Below are 16,483 nucleotides of genomic sequence, written 5' to 3' on the forward strand. Positions count from 1 at the left end.
GAGAAACCAGCACCCAAAGGGGCTTGTGTGGCATTGGCAGCTTTGGGCTGAGGCTGCAGTGGCTCCAGCACTTGACATCTGCCCCTTTCATTTGTCAGTGTGGCTTTCAAACCTCTTGTGCCACCTACAAACCTACAGAGAGGAGCAAGAGTAGCAGAGGAATTATTTTAAGTTTTCCATCTCTAAGGAACATGGTAATAACAGATCCATCTGAATCTGTAAAACTCTGTTTACTCATTATATTTCTATACTCAGTTACATACAGGCTGGTTTGCTTGCAAAATTTACCATTTATGGGGAAAACAAAAAAATAGTTAAAAACTCAGGAAAACAAGGGTCAGGTGTCTTTGTTTCTTTATATGACTCTTAGCTTTCATCAAGCTTTCAGCCATGTGTAGCTGCTGCTGCAGATGACATTTTACTGGGAGAGACTACTTCAAAAAAATCACAGTAATTGTCACAATAGCAGGAAATATTAACAGATTTTAACACTTGCTTATAAATTGATTATGATTCTTAGTGAAATCATGACTAAATGCTTGAGCAATTAAGATGAGAGGTTTTTTGGAACATATTGTATGAAATATTTTGCTTGGAAAGATAGACTTATTCAGAACCTTTTAAACTGACACTAAGTGCTACTAAGTGCCCCCACAGTGTTAAAATGTTGCAGCCTGATGACTTCAAATCCTCTGTTTTGCTTCTACAGATACTTTTTCCCTTTAAAATTCAATAGACAGCAATACAGAAATGTAAATAATAACTGTTATGAAAAATTTATGTTTCATCCCCTGCAGAATCTTGAGATCTGGAAGGTGAAATGTGTGCAAAGGGCATATGTGGACTGTAGGTCTGAGCTGGCCAGATAAGCTGGGACACAGCATTTAGAGGAGATGTGTGCATGTGAACTGGAATGTAGATATTGCATCTATTCCTTTGGCAACACTGCAAAAAGGCAGGGAGAGGAAATTCTGCTCACAGTCCCCAAGACTCCCTGTACAGAGTGGACCAATACTGCATCTCATCAAGCAGTCATTGTGCTCCTGAAAAACAGTTTATTTTTACTAATTAGCCATTAATGGGAGCTTTATTGATCTTGAGACCTAGAACTGTGATGAAGGTTGCAAAATGCTTTGCAAGGTGTTTGAACAAAATGAAGGTATGTAGCACATTTATCTTTTCATTGTGGCTAACATGTATTAATTCATCAAACACTGTCCTGTACAAAACTTTAGGAAAAATTCTTCATTGTGGGAGGAAAAAGGGAAGAATCTGTCCCCTAATTTTTCCCATGCCTTCATTTAAGAGGGGTTTGTTGTTTTGGGGCTTTTTAGATAAAGAATTAAAACTCATTCCACTCTCTGCAACCTAAAAGAATGCTTCAAATATTTTCCAGTTTTGCAAATTAATACTTCAGATCATGAAGACCAAAATCAAAATTTTGTATATTTCTTCCCTTTGTGCTTAATTTTTTTACCCTTGGAAAGAAGCTTTATACTAGAGATTATGAGAGTTATCTCAAATGCTATAATAAATCTAGACATGCCTGTTGCTAATTCCAAACATTCATTTAAGAATTTTGCTTGAAGTTGTATGTCTGTAACTGAGGTCTTTCTTTTCCTCTGTGAACAGCCATACTTGTTTTTTCATTTTAGCAATACTTCCATGCTGGAGGAAGTGGGCTGAAAAAGAATTTCCTGGAGAAGAGCCCAGACCTGCAGTCCCTCAAATACGCTCTCAGCCTTTACACACAGACTACTGACGCCTTGATAAAGAAGTTTATAGCCACACAAACTTCTCAGAGTAAGTGATCTGCAAGGGACACAGAAATGCATCCTATTATATTTTACATGTTCTAAATTATTGATTGCAGATTACGTTCTCTAGTCCCTGTGGTATTTTAGAGTTTATTGACACAGATTTGCCCACGGGGTGTTATTGAGGTTATCCCTTCTCTAATGCTGTTGTTGGGGCTTACCTGAGGGCAGTTTCTTTAGGGGCTTGTGACTGCACAGGAAGAGAACAATCCCTGAGCTCTGGGTGCACACAGAGTATCAGGGTTATTTGTAGGAGCACTGCACACATTATATTCCAAGCTGAATGTTTTCTTCATTCTGAAAGCTGCAAATTTTTGCATAATAATAATAATAATCTTTACTTGATTTCTTTTGAATGTAATGAGCATTTGTAAAAAATTATCTACCTGCCATTTCGTGTCTTTGGGAAAGAATACAATTTACTGATCTAATGAATTACCTTGCTCCAGCTCATAAGAATCAGAAAGTTTTAATTGGACAGTAAATCTGGAAATAATTGCTTTTACTTCTGAAGTACAATATGTTACTTGCAGTATAAAAAGCATGAAACATGAGTTTTGCAGCTTGCCCCAAGATTGTTTTTGAGGAATGATTTCCTAAGCTGGTTCCATATTAAAACTGAGATCGCTGTTAGTAACTCATATGCAAAAATAGCTATAAAACTCTTATAAGCACGCAGTAGAGTCCTTTTTTCCTCCTCTCAAAAAGAAAAAAAATTAGCAATATGGATCTAGGCAGAAAATTGTTACTTCTAGGTGTATTTTGCTTTTCTTTAACACATACCTTCACTGTAGCTTCAGAAGGAAAAAATAAGTAGTGATAAATTCTGAACTACAAAATTGAATTTTCTGATTTTCATCATGATTTCAGCCTGAAGTCTGTGTTCATTTCTGTGCACACATTACCATGCCTATATTTTCACACCAGTATTGTTAGAAATGTAGCCATTGGGAATGAAACTTAAGGAAAAGTGACTGAAAACTTTTCATTATCCTTTAATGCCTCATTTAAAATAACTAAATCCTCATCTATTATGATCTCCAGCCTCACAGCAATAACTGTATCATTAGCTTTTAGTTAAAATCACCCTGTTGGCAAATCAGAAATCTTCTCTGGAATATAATTAGATTGATATTTGGCCTATTTTTTTCACATTGCCAATCCATAATCAATACACAGATATCATTTTAAGCTCAAAGCAATGGAAAAAAGAGTATTGTAAATGTAAAGAAAGTATATATTGTATAATAACTATGACTGTAGATAGAATTGGATGCTTGTTTTTCTTGTAATGACCACAAGAATCAGACAACAATCAGGCTTACTTTCACCCACAGGGCAAAACAGCTTCTCACTCATCATGACTAAGCTGCAGATATTCTAAGAAACTGAAGAGCAAAAATTTGTCTGATTGGCATGAAAAGGGGGAGTTAACTCTCCACACAAACAGAAAACCTAAGGTTGGACTTCATGATCTTGGAGTGATTCTCTGATTCTGTGATAATGGCACTGTAAAAGTGTGTCGTGCTCCTTGACACCTCCTGTGTTCGTGTTTGTGCAGGATCATGTTCAGTAGGAATAACCACATTATCCAACACTGTGATCTGCACTATTTCTAAATATTCACCATTTATTTCTTTATTTCTAAAGAAGGATGTTTGCTTCAACCAGCGTTTTGTTTCCCAGCCTTTGTGCCCACACATTCCTACAGATCTTGGCAACATAGAAATTTTCATAAGATAATAATAATAATAATAAAACCACTCCTAACTTTGAAAATGGTGACTCAGGGATTCACAGATCTTCCTGTGGTGGTTTCACCACACTAAACAGTTGAAAGCACAATTCCTACTGCCTTTTTCAAATGCATCATGAGACTACATTGTTAGAGTCACATGCTCTAAAAGCAAATTATCACACAACAGGAATAATGAAATTAGCTTCTGTAATCTTACTCTGATTATTTTTCTTTTCAAAGCACCACTATAGACTCTCAAGACATTTTAAAACAGACAAGTGTTGGAATAAGTAAATGACAATGAGGAACATAATCTGACAGTAACTTTTTCAGTAACTGGTTTTTTTCATTTTTTCTTCATATGATTTGTCATGGCTGAAGCTCTTTTCCAGCTATAATGATTCTGTGCTGATGAAAGCCGTATATTTAATACTCACTCAGTGTTGTGAAGACAAATCTGTAAATCACTATGAAAATTAAGGCTAAAAGAAAAATGTTGTCTAATAAATACAGATACAGGTACCAGATTAGCTTTATAAGTGACATAGCTTATTAAATACCTGCCTTTCTGCCTGGCAGAGGGGGAGGGAGATGTTTCTCTTTCACTGTTATCCCAGATCTGCCACACACTTCCAACTGTGTGTTTGGACAGTAAATCCTGTGGAAACCCTGATCATTACAGATTTTTAACATTGGTATCAATAGGATAGTAAGGGGGGTATAATCTATGGCTGCCCCTTTGTATAAACATTTCCAGAAAATTGCTAAGCACTTGTCCTGTTTTATTTCCAACTCACCAATGTAAAACATGCAGAGCAGCATTTTCTTTTGCAAATAAATTATCAGTATTGTTTGACAGGAACACTTTTTATAATAACACATACAATGATTTATAAACTAGTAATGAAGCTTAGTTCCACCTAGCTGAACCTCACATTTAATATTACCCAGAAAGGATTCAGCTGATTCTGCAGTGCCTGTTGTAAGCACATTCACCTGGATCAGTTTTCTTATTCAACCATACACAAGTGCTGGCTCTGCCAAGAACCATTCCATGGAGCAGGTCACTGCTGGAGTCCCTAAAAAGGACATGGATACAGACCTAAAGGATTTTGCAAATCCTGAAGGCAGTTTAGTGAGGAGAACTGCATTCCATAGCCTGAGTGACCAGCATTTAACACACTAGGTGGTGACTGATACCTCTGCAAAGAGCTCATAAAACACAGCCACATAATAATTGTGGACCATCAGTGCACCAGTAGCTAGCAGATCACCTGAGGTCCAGATCTGATTGATTTTATTTACTCTGGACTTAATTGTCACTTTATTTGTGCATTAATAATAATAATAGTAAACATTAGCTCATGCTGTAAAAAGGTGGGTTTTTTCCTCTAAAAATCAGCTGCAGGATAACATTCTTGCATACATTCAGATTATTATATGGATTGCTTTCACAATCTTTTGCAACCAAACCATTCTTTGTGCACAGCCCGCTTGAGCCAAGCATGAATCAGTTGTAAAAGACCAGCAAAGTGCCAAGGCTGACTTGTAAAACCCAGCTCAGTTGCAGCAACTTGGGGGTTCAGTGCTGTAGGGCTGGAACCCCATGGCTGGTTCACAGCTGAAAGCAGGCAGCAGCCAGCCCAGAATGTGAGGGAAAGCTCCAAGGCTTCTGCAAAAGACAACATATTTTGTACATTGACAAGAGTTCTAGACAAATTGGACAAATTTTAGGTCAGGCAGTACAAGATCATTTTAACCAAATTTGAGCTAAATTCAACACATTTTCACAATCAAGACAATCTAAAAGCCAAAGGGTAAACTCTCACTTTACTTCTGCTGGCCTACTGCATGAACTTTCCCACTTTTTCCATGGTACACTTGATTTACCCTTAGTCTGTGCTGAGGCCAGTACTGGTGAAGCTTCTCTTAAGTCACTCCTGTAAAAAGAAGGGAGAAGCAGTCACCTTTTTTAGTTGTACCTCCCCATTTTACACTACTTAAAGTATATCAAAATTAAATGGCTATGGTTTAGTTTAGAAAATGCCTTGAATCTTCAGTAATTTCATAAACTATAGCCAATGCTGTGACTATTTACACTTGTTTAGCATTAACACCAATAACATTTGAACAAATATTAATTCTAGCAAACTACATGAAAGGACAGTCTCAAACAGAGCTTCCTGAATTAGCTCTCATTTATTGCCACTAATTTCTCCAAAGTAAACACCACTCTCACATCTAAAATGGTTATTTATTTGACAAAGGGAAATATTTTTTCTTACAAATTTACAGCAGCTCTAGTTCACAAATGTTGTTTGAGAATAATACACAATGGCAGGATTCTGCACTATATTTTTTAGCTTGGCTTAATATAGTTTGTATCAAGCAGAAAAATCAATACTCATCTCACAGCACAGAGCTCATACTGCAAACCCCACCTGTGTTTTTACAAGGCTGCAGAAAAGGCTTTGCTTCAACTGGTCTGATTCAGATTTCTTCATTCTTATGCCAGACAATTTAAAGCTAAAAAGGGAAGATGTACCTGAAAACAAGAAAATATAGTATTCATTAGGTAAATATGCTTATCTCTAACAGTAACTCCCTCCTTGTCTTGTGAAGTCACAGGGAAGGAAGTTACACAATCAAAAATGAAGACAAATTTTTTTATAATTGCCAAGCCAAAATTCAGTTCTGTATTCCATTGCAAGCTGTAATTGTACAAAGCAAAGCATAACTTCAATATTTCATAAATGAATGGAATGACATTAAAACAATAATCCAATATTAACTATAGTTTAAGCAACCAGATAGATGACATCATACTACAGAAAATAAAAATTGCTTAAATTCTTTAGCAGCTCTTATAGGTGAAAAGGACCGACCTTTTATTCTTTTGCTTGTCAAAACCATTGTATTATTAACTGTCATATTTTGAAAGCTATACCTGTATTCTAACAGGAAATTTAAGTCCTACAGAGCATTTCCAGTTCTCTCATAACCCATAATTCAGACAGAATTTAACTCAAGAAATAATCCCTGCTTCATCCACTGTAGTTTCAAATTGAGGTCAGAACCATGTGTTACATAACCTTATTTCACAAAAAAAAAAAAAGAAAAAAAAAAAAACCAGAACTGCATTACAAGCTGCAGCAATCAGCACACTATTGCAAGCAACAAACAGAAAAGAACAAAGAAGAAACTTGCTGAATTATAACTAATAAAAGTACTCCAGCACATGCTGATAGCAAAGCAAATGCACTCAGAATAATGGCAGAAAAATTATTATTTTTAAAGTATATATAGTTAAAACCAGACAACTGGTAAAGCAAAAGCTCTTTACAAAATATTCACTAAAGAGGCTGTCACATTAAAAAATCTCTAGCTGTTCCTTAAATTAAACAATAAAGCACCTAAATTAGAAAAAAAATGTTTATCAGTTTCCTCTAGATTTTCAAGAAAATAAACACAAGCTACAGGTAACCATCAGTTATATGATGTCAATGTTAAAAAATACCTTCCCACTAGAAACAGGCACTCAATACATACAGAAACCTCTTGAGAGGCCTGGGTAAAAGGCTGGACAGAATACATGCATGTATAAAAACATATATTAAAAATCTACGTGCACCCCCAGAGGGATAGAGGCCAGTTGGATCCCCACCTCCCAGACTGAAGCTGGCTCATGCCCAGTTTCTTTGCCACATGGACAGAGCAGCAGCTGCAGCTCTGGGGCTCCCAGTGAGCTGTGCCATTGCAGCCCTGGCTGTGTGGAGCTTTCCCAGGAGAGATGAAGGGAAAGGCCTTAGCTGGGGATTCCATGCCAACACTCACACCAGGACTTCCTACTCACTCCACAACATCCTGCTTCTGTGTTATGTTCTGAGTGCCTCAGATCCCTGCTTGACACCACAATTCCAGTGGGAGGGACTGTACTTTGCTAGTGTGGCTTTGCACAGTTGTGGAGAGGCTTACAGATACTGCCCAAACTCCTGCCAGCCTTAATTCCACCACAAGTGATTCTTTAGGCAAATTATTTACATTTGCTAATCAAATACAAACCTAAATATTTTCAATCTTTTTACGGCAGTATGGTGAATAAATGGTTGCTGAAGTCATCTTTCAGGTAGTGGACTTGGTTCTCAGAATCCCCCAAAACAAATCATGATCAACCATTTGTATAGCAACCCCTTGGAGCAAAGCACGTGTTGCAGTTAGTGTGGTTATCATGATAAAATCAGTTTTCTCTGCTGTCTTGCTTTTCTCTAACACACACAGAGAAGAGATCATCTAGCTTGCTACCATCCATCTCCTAACAATTCAGCTTTAACTTACTCTTTGTGGAATAAATAAAAATGTTAAAAAATGCACTCAATGTTTTCCTCCAAATTAGTCTTAGGATCCTGTGAAAAACAATGAGTCACCCTGATATTTTTTCTCCTAATAAATTAGCAGCTCAACACCAGACAAATGTATGTATTTTATGGGCATCATCAATCAAAAGATGACAGACACTTGTCTTGATTAAAGTGCTGATTTCATTACTTGTGTAATTCCTAGAGCATTGGAAACCATGAAAGCTTGAATATTTGTTCAACTTTTTCATTCTTATGTCCCATTTAGAAAATAAGGTCAAAGCACAGGTCCAGTATTTAAATGAGCAGCTTTACACTGAAAAAACCAGTGAGGCAAAAGGGAGAGGTTTGGCTTCCACAGGCACCAGTGCCAGGTCAGCTGACCTGGCTCCCAGTGCTCAGCCAGCTTTCTAAGTCTTGGGTAATAAAATCATGTCATACATGATTCTTGGTTTGTAGGTAGTGGCTTTTCATCTGAACTGGATTTCTAATCCTCTGAGAAGTAAAGAAGATATTGAAATCCTGAACCCTTAGAGGCAGAGTTAAAAAAAAAAGAGAGAGATGGGGGGGGAGAGAAACATACGTAACATATGTAAACAAATTTTGATACAGTCATACAAAGTTTTTAGAGTCTTGCTTATTTATCTTTGGCTACTTTGGGGCAAAACAACTGCAAGTCACCACATTCTTAAATTTTATGCTAACTCATTTTCAGTGAATTCCATTTATTTCTGCTGGGTTCTCTTTTTCATGCAAATCTAGAAGTTAGTTTTCAAGTTCTCCTCATTTGAGAACTTTTTGCTGCTAAAACATCAAGCAAGATAAAGGAATCCTTCCACAGAAAGGTGCTTTTGTGCACAATCACAGACTGATTCAGTCTCTTGTATTTAGCAGGAATATTATCCTAGAAAATACAGGCAGTCGCTCTTTTGTTTTTCCAAAATGTACATGACTCATTTTTCCATTTGCATATTTTGCTGTTTTCTCAGAGTACACAAGTTCACCTTTTCCAAAGATATCAAATAAGGAACAGAAGGCAATGGAACTTCTCTGTGCACATCTCGTGATTATGATTGTCATGACTAAGAATACATGACTTGGACCTTGGTCCAAAATGTCTGTCTTCTGTCAAAATCATTAGTGTTACAACAGCTCTCACATTGATGCCATTCCAGGTGCTAAATCAGGAGGGATAAAAGCCTGATTTCTAGGCCTTTCTATCCCTGAGGAGCAAGCATCTTTGGCCAAAGGAGATATTTTTCTTCTTAACAGTTTATTTGCTGCAAAAGAATGACTGCACTTTAAATGGACATGATCACTTTAAGACCCACCACTAAGAGGATGCTGTATTTTAAATGATATAAACATAACAACAAATAAAATGTAAAGCAGATATTAGAGAGCAAGCAGTAATAACTAGACATCCATAAGGTCTTCAAACATGAGGCAGAATCATTTGTAAGTTTGTTAGCCTTCAAATGAGTTATATTACAGTACTGAAGGAAGAAAAGTGCAATCACCCTTTGCAGTGCAGGAAGAGATTTATTGTCAGCTAAATTGGCTTATTAAATGTAGTAGGATAAATGGACCTTTCCATAGTGCAGTCAGAATCACTAATTCCTGCTGTGACTGCACAAGAAGTGGTAGCAAAAAAAGAAAACAAAACAGCAGAAATAGACAGATCAGAGACTTTAAAATGAAGTACTCTAGTTCTTGAATGTCAGCAAGAGATGCTATAAGTAAATACTAAACGTCCTGGAATTGTATCTCCAGTTTGTTCAGCAGGTCAGAAAGAGAAAGATTGATGGGATGATTACTAGAAGAAACCCAGTTTATGTTCTGTTATTATGGAGTTTTAGACTCCACTAGAAACTGTCTGTGCTCACTGAGATATTCTGCAAAGGAGGTTTTCTCAGCAGTACTGGATGTAGGGTCATTTTAATGTCAACTGCTTTTAGTATAAAACTGGGTGATGTTTTGCACAAATTTCTTTACAACCATATCAAGCAGCACTGTGCATACAAGACTATTCACATATTTGCAGTATTGCTTGGAGCACTGTTGTCAATTATGGAATACCAGGAGAAGGAAAGAGACACTGATTAGGAGACCTTTGCAAGAATATATTTTGCATAAGTTAATAAAAAAGTTGGAGAAACAGAACAAGTCTAATCTTACAGATTCATAAGATTCCTGTCCTGATGAAATCCTACCTGTCATTATTAGAGGTTAACACTGCACACTTCACTACTACCACCATCCAAAGGCTGCTCTCAAGGCTATCAAATAAAAATGCTAATTGCCATCTCTTAAAACTTTCCCGGGGTTTTGGGTTGGGGTTTTATTTTTAAGCTAGAGGCTAAAACACATAATTGACACCAGCTGATCATTTCAGTGATACTCAGGATCAGCTTAACTCATCTTCCACTGCAATCGGGGTAAATTATTACTAATTGTGATTGGGAGAGGGTTCAAGAACTTCTCAATCTCTCTCTCAGTTTGTGCTACCCTAAGATTTAGATGGTGCAAATTCCTGTTTCCCTTCTCCTTTCTGGCTTGGCATTGAAAGCTTTTTAATTGAAACAGAGTTACAGTATGTTCAACTCCTACTTCAGAGCTGAAGGAAGGCTGTAGATGTAATCAAACGCATCATTCATAATGAGGTTCATCACCACAAGAAGTACCTGTGCTGAGGTTGAATTCCATGCATTATGGAACAACGTGAAAAGGTGGAATTTCACAATATGAAAGGATGAGACAGATTAATGCTCTAGGGCCTCCAGTCCCTGCTCTCTTTGACTTACTTTTCACAAAGCCAATGAGAATACCCTATATATAAAAATATATATAGTATTGGATCTTATCCTGGGCAAGCTGCTTTCTGAATTACAGGTATTGTCTGCATTTAATCCAGGTAATCCACATAAATATAAGGGAAAGCTTTTTCATTTCACACAGGTCAGCACCTAGGGTTAAATGTAACACCATTAAAAACCTGCTACTCACTGATATATGGCCTAATGACACAGTGTTTGAAAGAAAAGAAAACCAGCTTTTAACTTTATGACCTTCATCAAGTGAGAATTTCCTTTCTTTTCCCAAGTAAAAGCAAATTTTACTGTCGTCAGATATACTTCAGTCTGTGATTCTAAATAAAGCCATTGTATTATTCTTACTATTTAGCTTTTCTGGTCCATTTGGTTCTTACCTTTTTATACAAATTCTTTTAAAAATTATGTGTTATTTATTGTGAGCAAGCTATAGAATGATTCACCAAATTAGAGCTTCCATATAGTACAGCTTTAAGTAATTATCCAAATACAAGAAACTTAATTACTTCCAGTGAAGCTAAACATCTTGTAATTTAAAAACTGATGTCTAATAAATTTATTATTTACATGTTAGTTAGAGGGTTAGTTAGTAGTCTAAACTCTCTGACTGATAATGAAATACATCTAACAGCAAAATTTGTACAGGTACCCTGCAATTCAGAAGTGGCAGCTATAAATACAGTAAAACATTGTCACTGTGCATTTTTGAAACACTGCTATGTTTCAAAAGTAGGTTCACAACAGTTCCAAGCCAAACTCACCTGAAAGCTTGGAAATGCACAATAATGTTCAAAGATTCTGAGCCTGTTAAATGATCACTGAATCTCCGCATTTTGACATATCAGGTAACAAAAGGCTTGTTCTCTGAAGGGGTAACACTTGGGGTAAGAGTATTTGATTGACTTTGCAATGTTCATGCCATGTAGAGAACATAATTACAGATCAGGCCAAAACAGTGAATAAACATCACTGTAGAGTTCATTTCTAGAAAACCACTGGTGAGGAAGTCCAGGAAAGAAAAAGACAAAGCATGATAATAGAAAAAACTACTCTAGTTAAACTAATTTAAGGGGGGAAATCAGTTTCCCCATTATTATTACACAAGACATCCCTCCCTCTTCCCTGTACCCCTTCCTTAATATGAACTGCTGGAAAAATTCTAAAGGAATGAGGGATGAGGAACCAATGGGTAAAGAATGTTTGTATAAATAAGAGGAATATAGAATCTTTTCTCTGCTACCCACAGAAACAGCAGCCAGTTTAAAGGGATAGAAATTTACTTTATTATGTGGTTTATGGGAGATTACACTGGGGAGCAAGTAGAGTTCACAGAATTCAATATTCACAGTCATCCAATCAAAGAACAAGTAAACATACTCAGTTTTATTTATGTTTTACTGTTACAATCTGATATATTGTGGTGCCTTTCACAACAATATTTAAAGTCCTTTTAAAGATTCATTCTGTACAAACTGACTTGCAACCTCCCCTGGTTCTCAAAAGCAAAAAATTTAAAAAATAAGTTCCTGGTTCTCCTGGCATTCCTTTAACCTTCTTCTTTCATTTTTATGCCCCTCTATCTGTGCTAGTGCAGAACTTCAGTAAATTGTTGAGACAAACCTTCAGCAAAGTATTTATCAACAGTGATATAGAAGTAACTTTCCAAATACACACTTAGCAGTAAGATTTTTGGGAGGTAGATGAAAAGCTTGACAAACCCACCAACTTTGGCATTTCAAGATGCAAACACACCTAATGACAACCAGAATAGAAAGTTCCAGATGAACAGGATTTTTTATTTCAATGAGGCACTTTCTACAGATATTTGCAATTGCCCAGTTTTTTTGTGGCAAAATCATTTATGAATCTGTAACTGATTCCCGCTGAAACGTGCAACACATTAGAAATTCTGAAGTGTTTCTAAAGAAAAATACCACTCACCTTTGGTGTCTGTTTTTCTTGATGCATCAAGAAGCCAGGTGTGCTAACCAGTAATTCTTGTTTCAGGTCAAACTGCTAATAATTCAGTGGGTGAGATATCTGTACAAGTGGACATCTCTACCCATCCTGGAACTGGTGAGCATAAAGTCACTGTGAAAGGTAAGTTTCAAACAGCCAACTTTCAAAGCAAAGCAACAACAAAGACCAAACCTCCAAGCACTACAACCTAAGTCAAACATACCAATACTAAAATAAAAAATGATAGGTATTATAGTACTTGAGAAACTGAGTACACTTCAAGTGATTAGGAGTGCACTTTTTCCTTGCTCAACATCAGCAAAAGTTCAGATTATGCAGACAAGTACTGTCTATGCTTCTCTGTGTAGATAATTTAAAGTTATTACACTAAGTTATAGAGTTATAAATTAAAATGTGCCAAATTCTACTTCTCAACTGCTTGTACATAATTCAACTTATAAAAACTACAGCAAAGCTGAGTGGTGAATGACTGCACCAAGTCTTAAGAAGCTGCATTTTTAACAAAATGCTTTTGTTCTGCACAACCTGAATTTCAGAAACACAGGATCATTCAGATTAGTATAAGCTGATTTTTTTTTTTAATTGCAGTGAAGGTAGCAGGCAAAAAGAAGCTGTAAATGTAAAGGATTTGTAAAATATATGTTTATATTTGATACTTTTGAACCTAAAAGTAGTCAGACTTTACTTGGCAGGGAAGGAGCAAAGCATCCTCCTAGGCTCACCAGGTATTGATATCCCACAGGAAAGCTCTCAGATCACCTTTCACTGGCTATACCAAGTCACACAGGGTAATTAAGCAGCACACTTCCAATGGAATTGTATTTAACTTAATTTCTTTTGTCTCTTTATAGTTGTAGCAATTAATAATCTAAACTGGCAAACAACAGCTATGTTCCGGCCATTTGTGGAAGTTTGCATACTGGGTCCCAAATTAAGTGACAAGAAAAGAAAACATGGAACCAAGACAAAGAGCAACACCTGGTCACCAAAGTACAACGAAACTTTCCAATTGTAAGTCTTTTATGTCTAGGAGTTGCATATTTTTTGAAAATTTCCCTAAAATACTTTTACCTTTAAACCATTAATAACAAAAAAGCCATCCTAACATAGATATATAGACACCACATCAAAATTATTTACTAATTTGTTTCTTTGTTTTATATGAAAATGAATGGCAGTCACCAAGCTTTCAGTCCTACAAAACTTGGTTAAAATGTACAATTAATTTCCCTACAGAGGAATAAACTATTTCTATCCCTAGGAATCTATTGGCCTAGGTATTGGTTTGGACAGAAGCATTAGTTATTATTTCTAGATAATACCTGCAGAGATATCAAAATGTGTATTGGGTTGTGCATGTGTTAATAGTATTGTTTAATTTAATCCTTAAATCAGTAAGAGGCTTCCACCTAGCCTGGAGTTTTAAATTTAGTACTTCTCTGCCCTTTCCTGAGACCAATTTATTTTCCTCCCCTTACCCTCCAACCCTGACTAAAAATGAGTTCATTGTGTCTCACCACAAAGCTCCTTTTGATGCCTGCTGCCAGGGATTTGCTGTATATTTTGAAGCTGATTTAAAGTAATGGTCCTGACAGCTGGGGAACCAGCTGAACATTTTTTGTCCTTTACAGGGAAAGGTAGCCGTCTGTTCCAGCTATTGAGGGAATTCTGTTTCTGTTGAGGCTGCTGAGAACAGAGGCTCCATCACCAATCCATCTGAAGGGTTACCTGTGTAGAAAGTTTAACTAGATATCCTGTTGTAACAAAATGGAACCACAAAACTTAAACTACCACTCACTCTCACTTTAATTTGCCCAAGATTTCTAGAAATAATTCATTCCATGGGGAAATTAAACTGAACTCCTTGTTCTAAATTCAAATTGTTAATCCTCACAGCCTGCTGAGCAATGAAGATAAGCCAGGAGCCTACGAGGTGCACCTGTCGGTGAAGGATTACTGCTTTGCGCGGGAGGATCGCGTTATCGGCATGACCGTCATCCAGCTGCAGGCCATCGCCGACAGGGGCGGCTGTGCCGCCTGGTACCCCCTGCTCAGGAGCATCTCCGTGGATGAGACTGGCCTAACCATCCTTAGAATACTTTCTCAGAGGAACAATGATGAAGTTGCTAAAGAATTTGTAAGACTTAAAACAGAAACAAGATCTGCTGAAGAAACGGCCTAAGATTCTCAAGTAATGCAAGAATGTCACCGCCGAGAACATAAATCCAACGCTGTTGTCTGACTAGTGCATGCATGTGCAAATCTGTGGGAATGTTTAACTATGTTTTCAGTGTTTGCCAGTACTTATGTACTATATTTGCAAGGTATGTCAAGGAGCTGTATATCTTTTATACATATTTTGGTCTTTGGTAAAGTAATTGTTCCAATGAAGTGCCAAAACTAAGATTAAGAGTAAATGTTCCATCATCTCTTTTTAAATGTTGATTTCACCTCATCACAATTTCATTATTGTTTAACATTTATTAATAAGTAAGTAGCTTTTTTAATTGATAATAGGTTATCGCTGTTATACTGTGTTGCTTATTCTAAATTAAGTTACATCCCTTCCTCTTCTTTTAAAAATGAGGTGTACCTAGTTTTCTTCAAACTCTCATGTTATGCAAGCCTCATTTTAGGTGTCTTACTGATGACTTTTTCTATCATTACTACAGATGCAGTTACTTATAGAAAGTGTTTGTAATTTTATAATTACCAATATAAAGTAATGATTTTTGCATAAAAACTGAAAAGGATGGAAATATTTTATGCTAATCTCTTTTTCCAACCTTTCATAAATATCACTGTGAAGAAATGCTGTTAAAGCAGGTTCTCAAGAAGCTGTGCTTATCAGAGTTTGTTACTGATGTTTGATATCTTGAGATAACTTTGTTCTTCAAAACTGCCACGGTAATATCATATTTGTATTAAAAGAGTAAGTCAGTATCTGTAGAAACAGGTTGCTGTACAGTACAGTATATGTGCTTTTAAAAAGTGATTTTTTAAATGATATGGTACTGTACAAGGGGTAGTAGTTTGGAATATGTAATGCCAGTTTGTGGTTTGTTTCTAGAAATTGTTTATGAGAAGAAAAGATGCTGTTAGCATTTTCACTCAGAGTTATTAACGTTGCTTTACATACTTAGCTGTAACATCAGTTAAGTGCTTTATTTCTTTAATTTTTTTTAGAAAAGTTCAACAGTTTGTACTTATGCAACATTACTATGTATTGCACTAAAGCAAACTCTGTGTCCTGTAAATATATTTAGTGAGGAATTGTAAAATAAAGTATGCAGAAACTGCTTTCCAGTTTTGTCATTTGATATTATTTATGTAACTCTTGGTTTTATGTGCATGTGAAGCCCATGGAGTGGGCTTACTATATAGCTTTATAATATATTAAAATATGATTTGCACTGTCTGGAATCTGGCTGTTTTGTAAGTGTAAAATTTGATATATCAGTGTCCCAAAAAATATAATTAATTAGGTAGGTGTATATCTATATGTACACACACATATAAAAAAATGTTGTGTAATGCTACACATTTGTCATTGGTTTTGGTCACAAGTGTTTCTCATTACACACAGGTTGGAGTTTTCAGGTTTGCTTAGGGAAAAGTAGTTAAGGGAAAGGAGGGCACATAGTTTGTATGCTGATGTCAGCCTTCTAAAAATGTAACACATCACATGCATAAACCAGATTCTTTCCAGGAGATATTGGTTAGATGTTTAGACGAGATTTTAAGGTGTTTAAACATCCTCAA

The 16,483-nt window shown here is 36.3% G+C and overlaps 1 protein-coding gene across 1 annotated transcript in view; it reads left to right on the forward strand.

Moving 5' to 3' along the window:
- UNC13C (unc-13 homolog C) overlaps positions 1-16,021 on the forward strand; it is a 130,020-nt gene extending 113,999 nt beyond the window's left edge. Inside the window, exons 28-31 of the mRNA XM_041469233.1 lie at positions 1,656-1,803; positions 12,749-12,841; positions 13,573-13,732; positions 14,618-16,021. Of these exons, the coding sequence (XP_041325167.1) occupies positions 1,656-1,803; positions 12,749-12,841; positions 13,573-13,732; positions 14,618-14,903 (687 nt within the window). The 3' untranslated portion in view covers positions 14,904-16,021. The remainder of the gene's footprint in view (positions 1-1,655; positions 1,804-12,748; positions 12,842-13,572; positions 13,733-14,617) is intronic.
- Positions 16,022-16,483: the final 462 nt, after the last annotated feature.

The sequence above is a fragment of the Pyrgilauda ruficollis genome, unplaced genomic scaffold (assembly GCF_017590135.1).
Source record: "Pyrgilauda ruficollis isolate IOZ18807 unplaced genomic scaffold, ASM1759013v1 scaffold23, whole genome shotgun sequence".
Classification (NCBI taxonomy): Eukaryota; Metazoa; Chordata; class Aves; order Passeriformes; family Passeridae; genus Pyrgilauda; species Pyrgilauda ruficollis.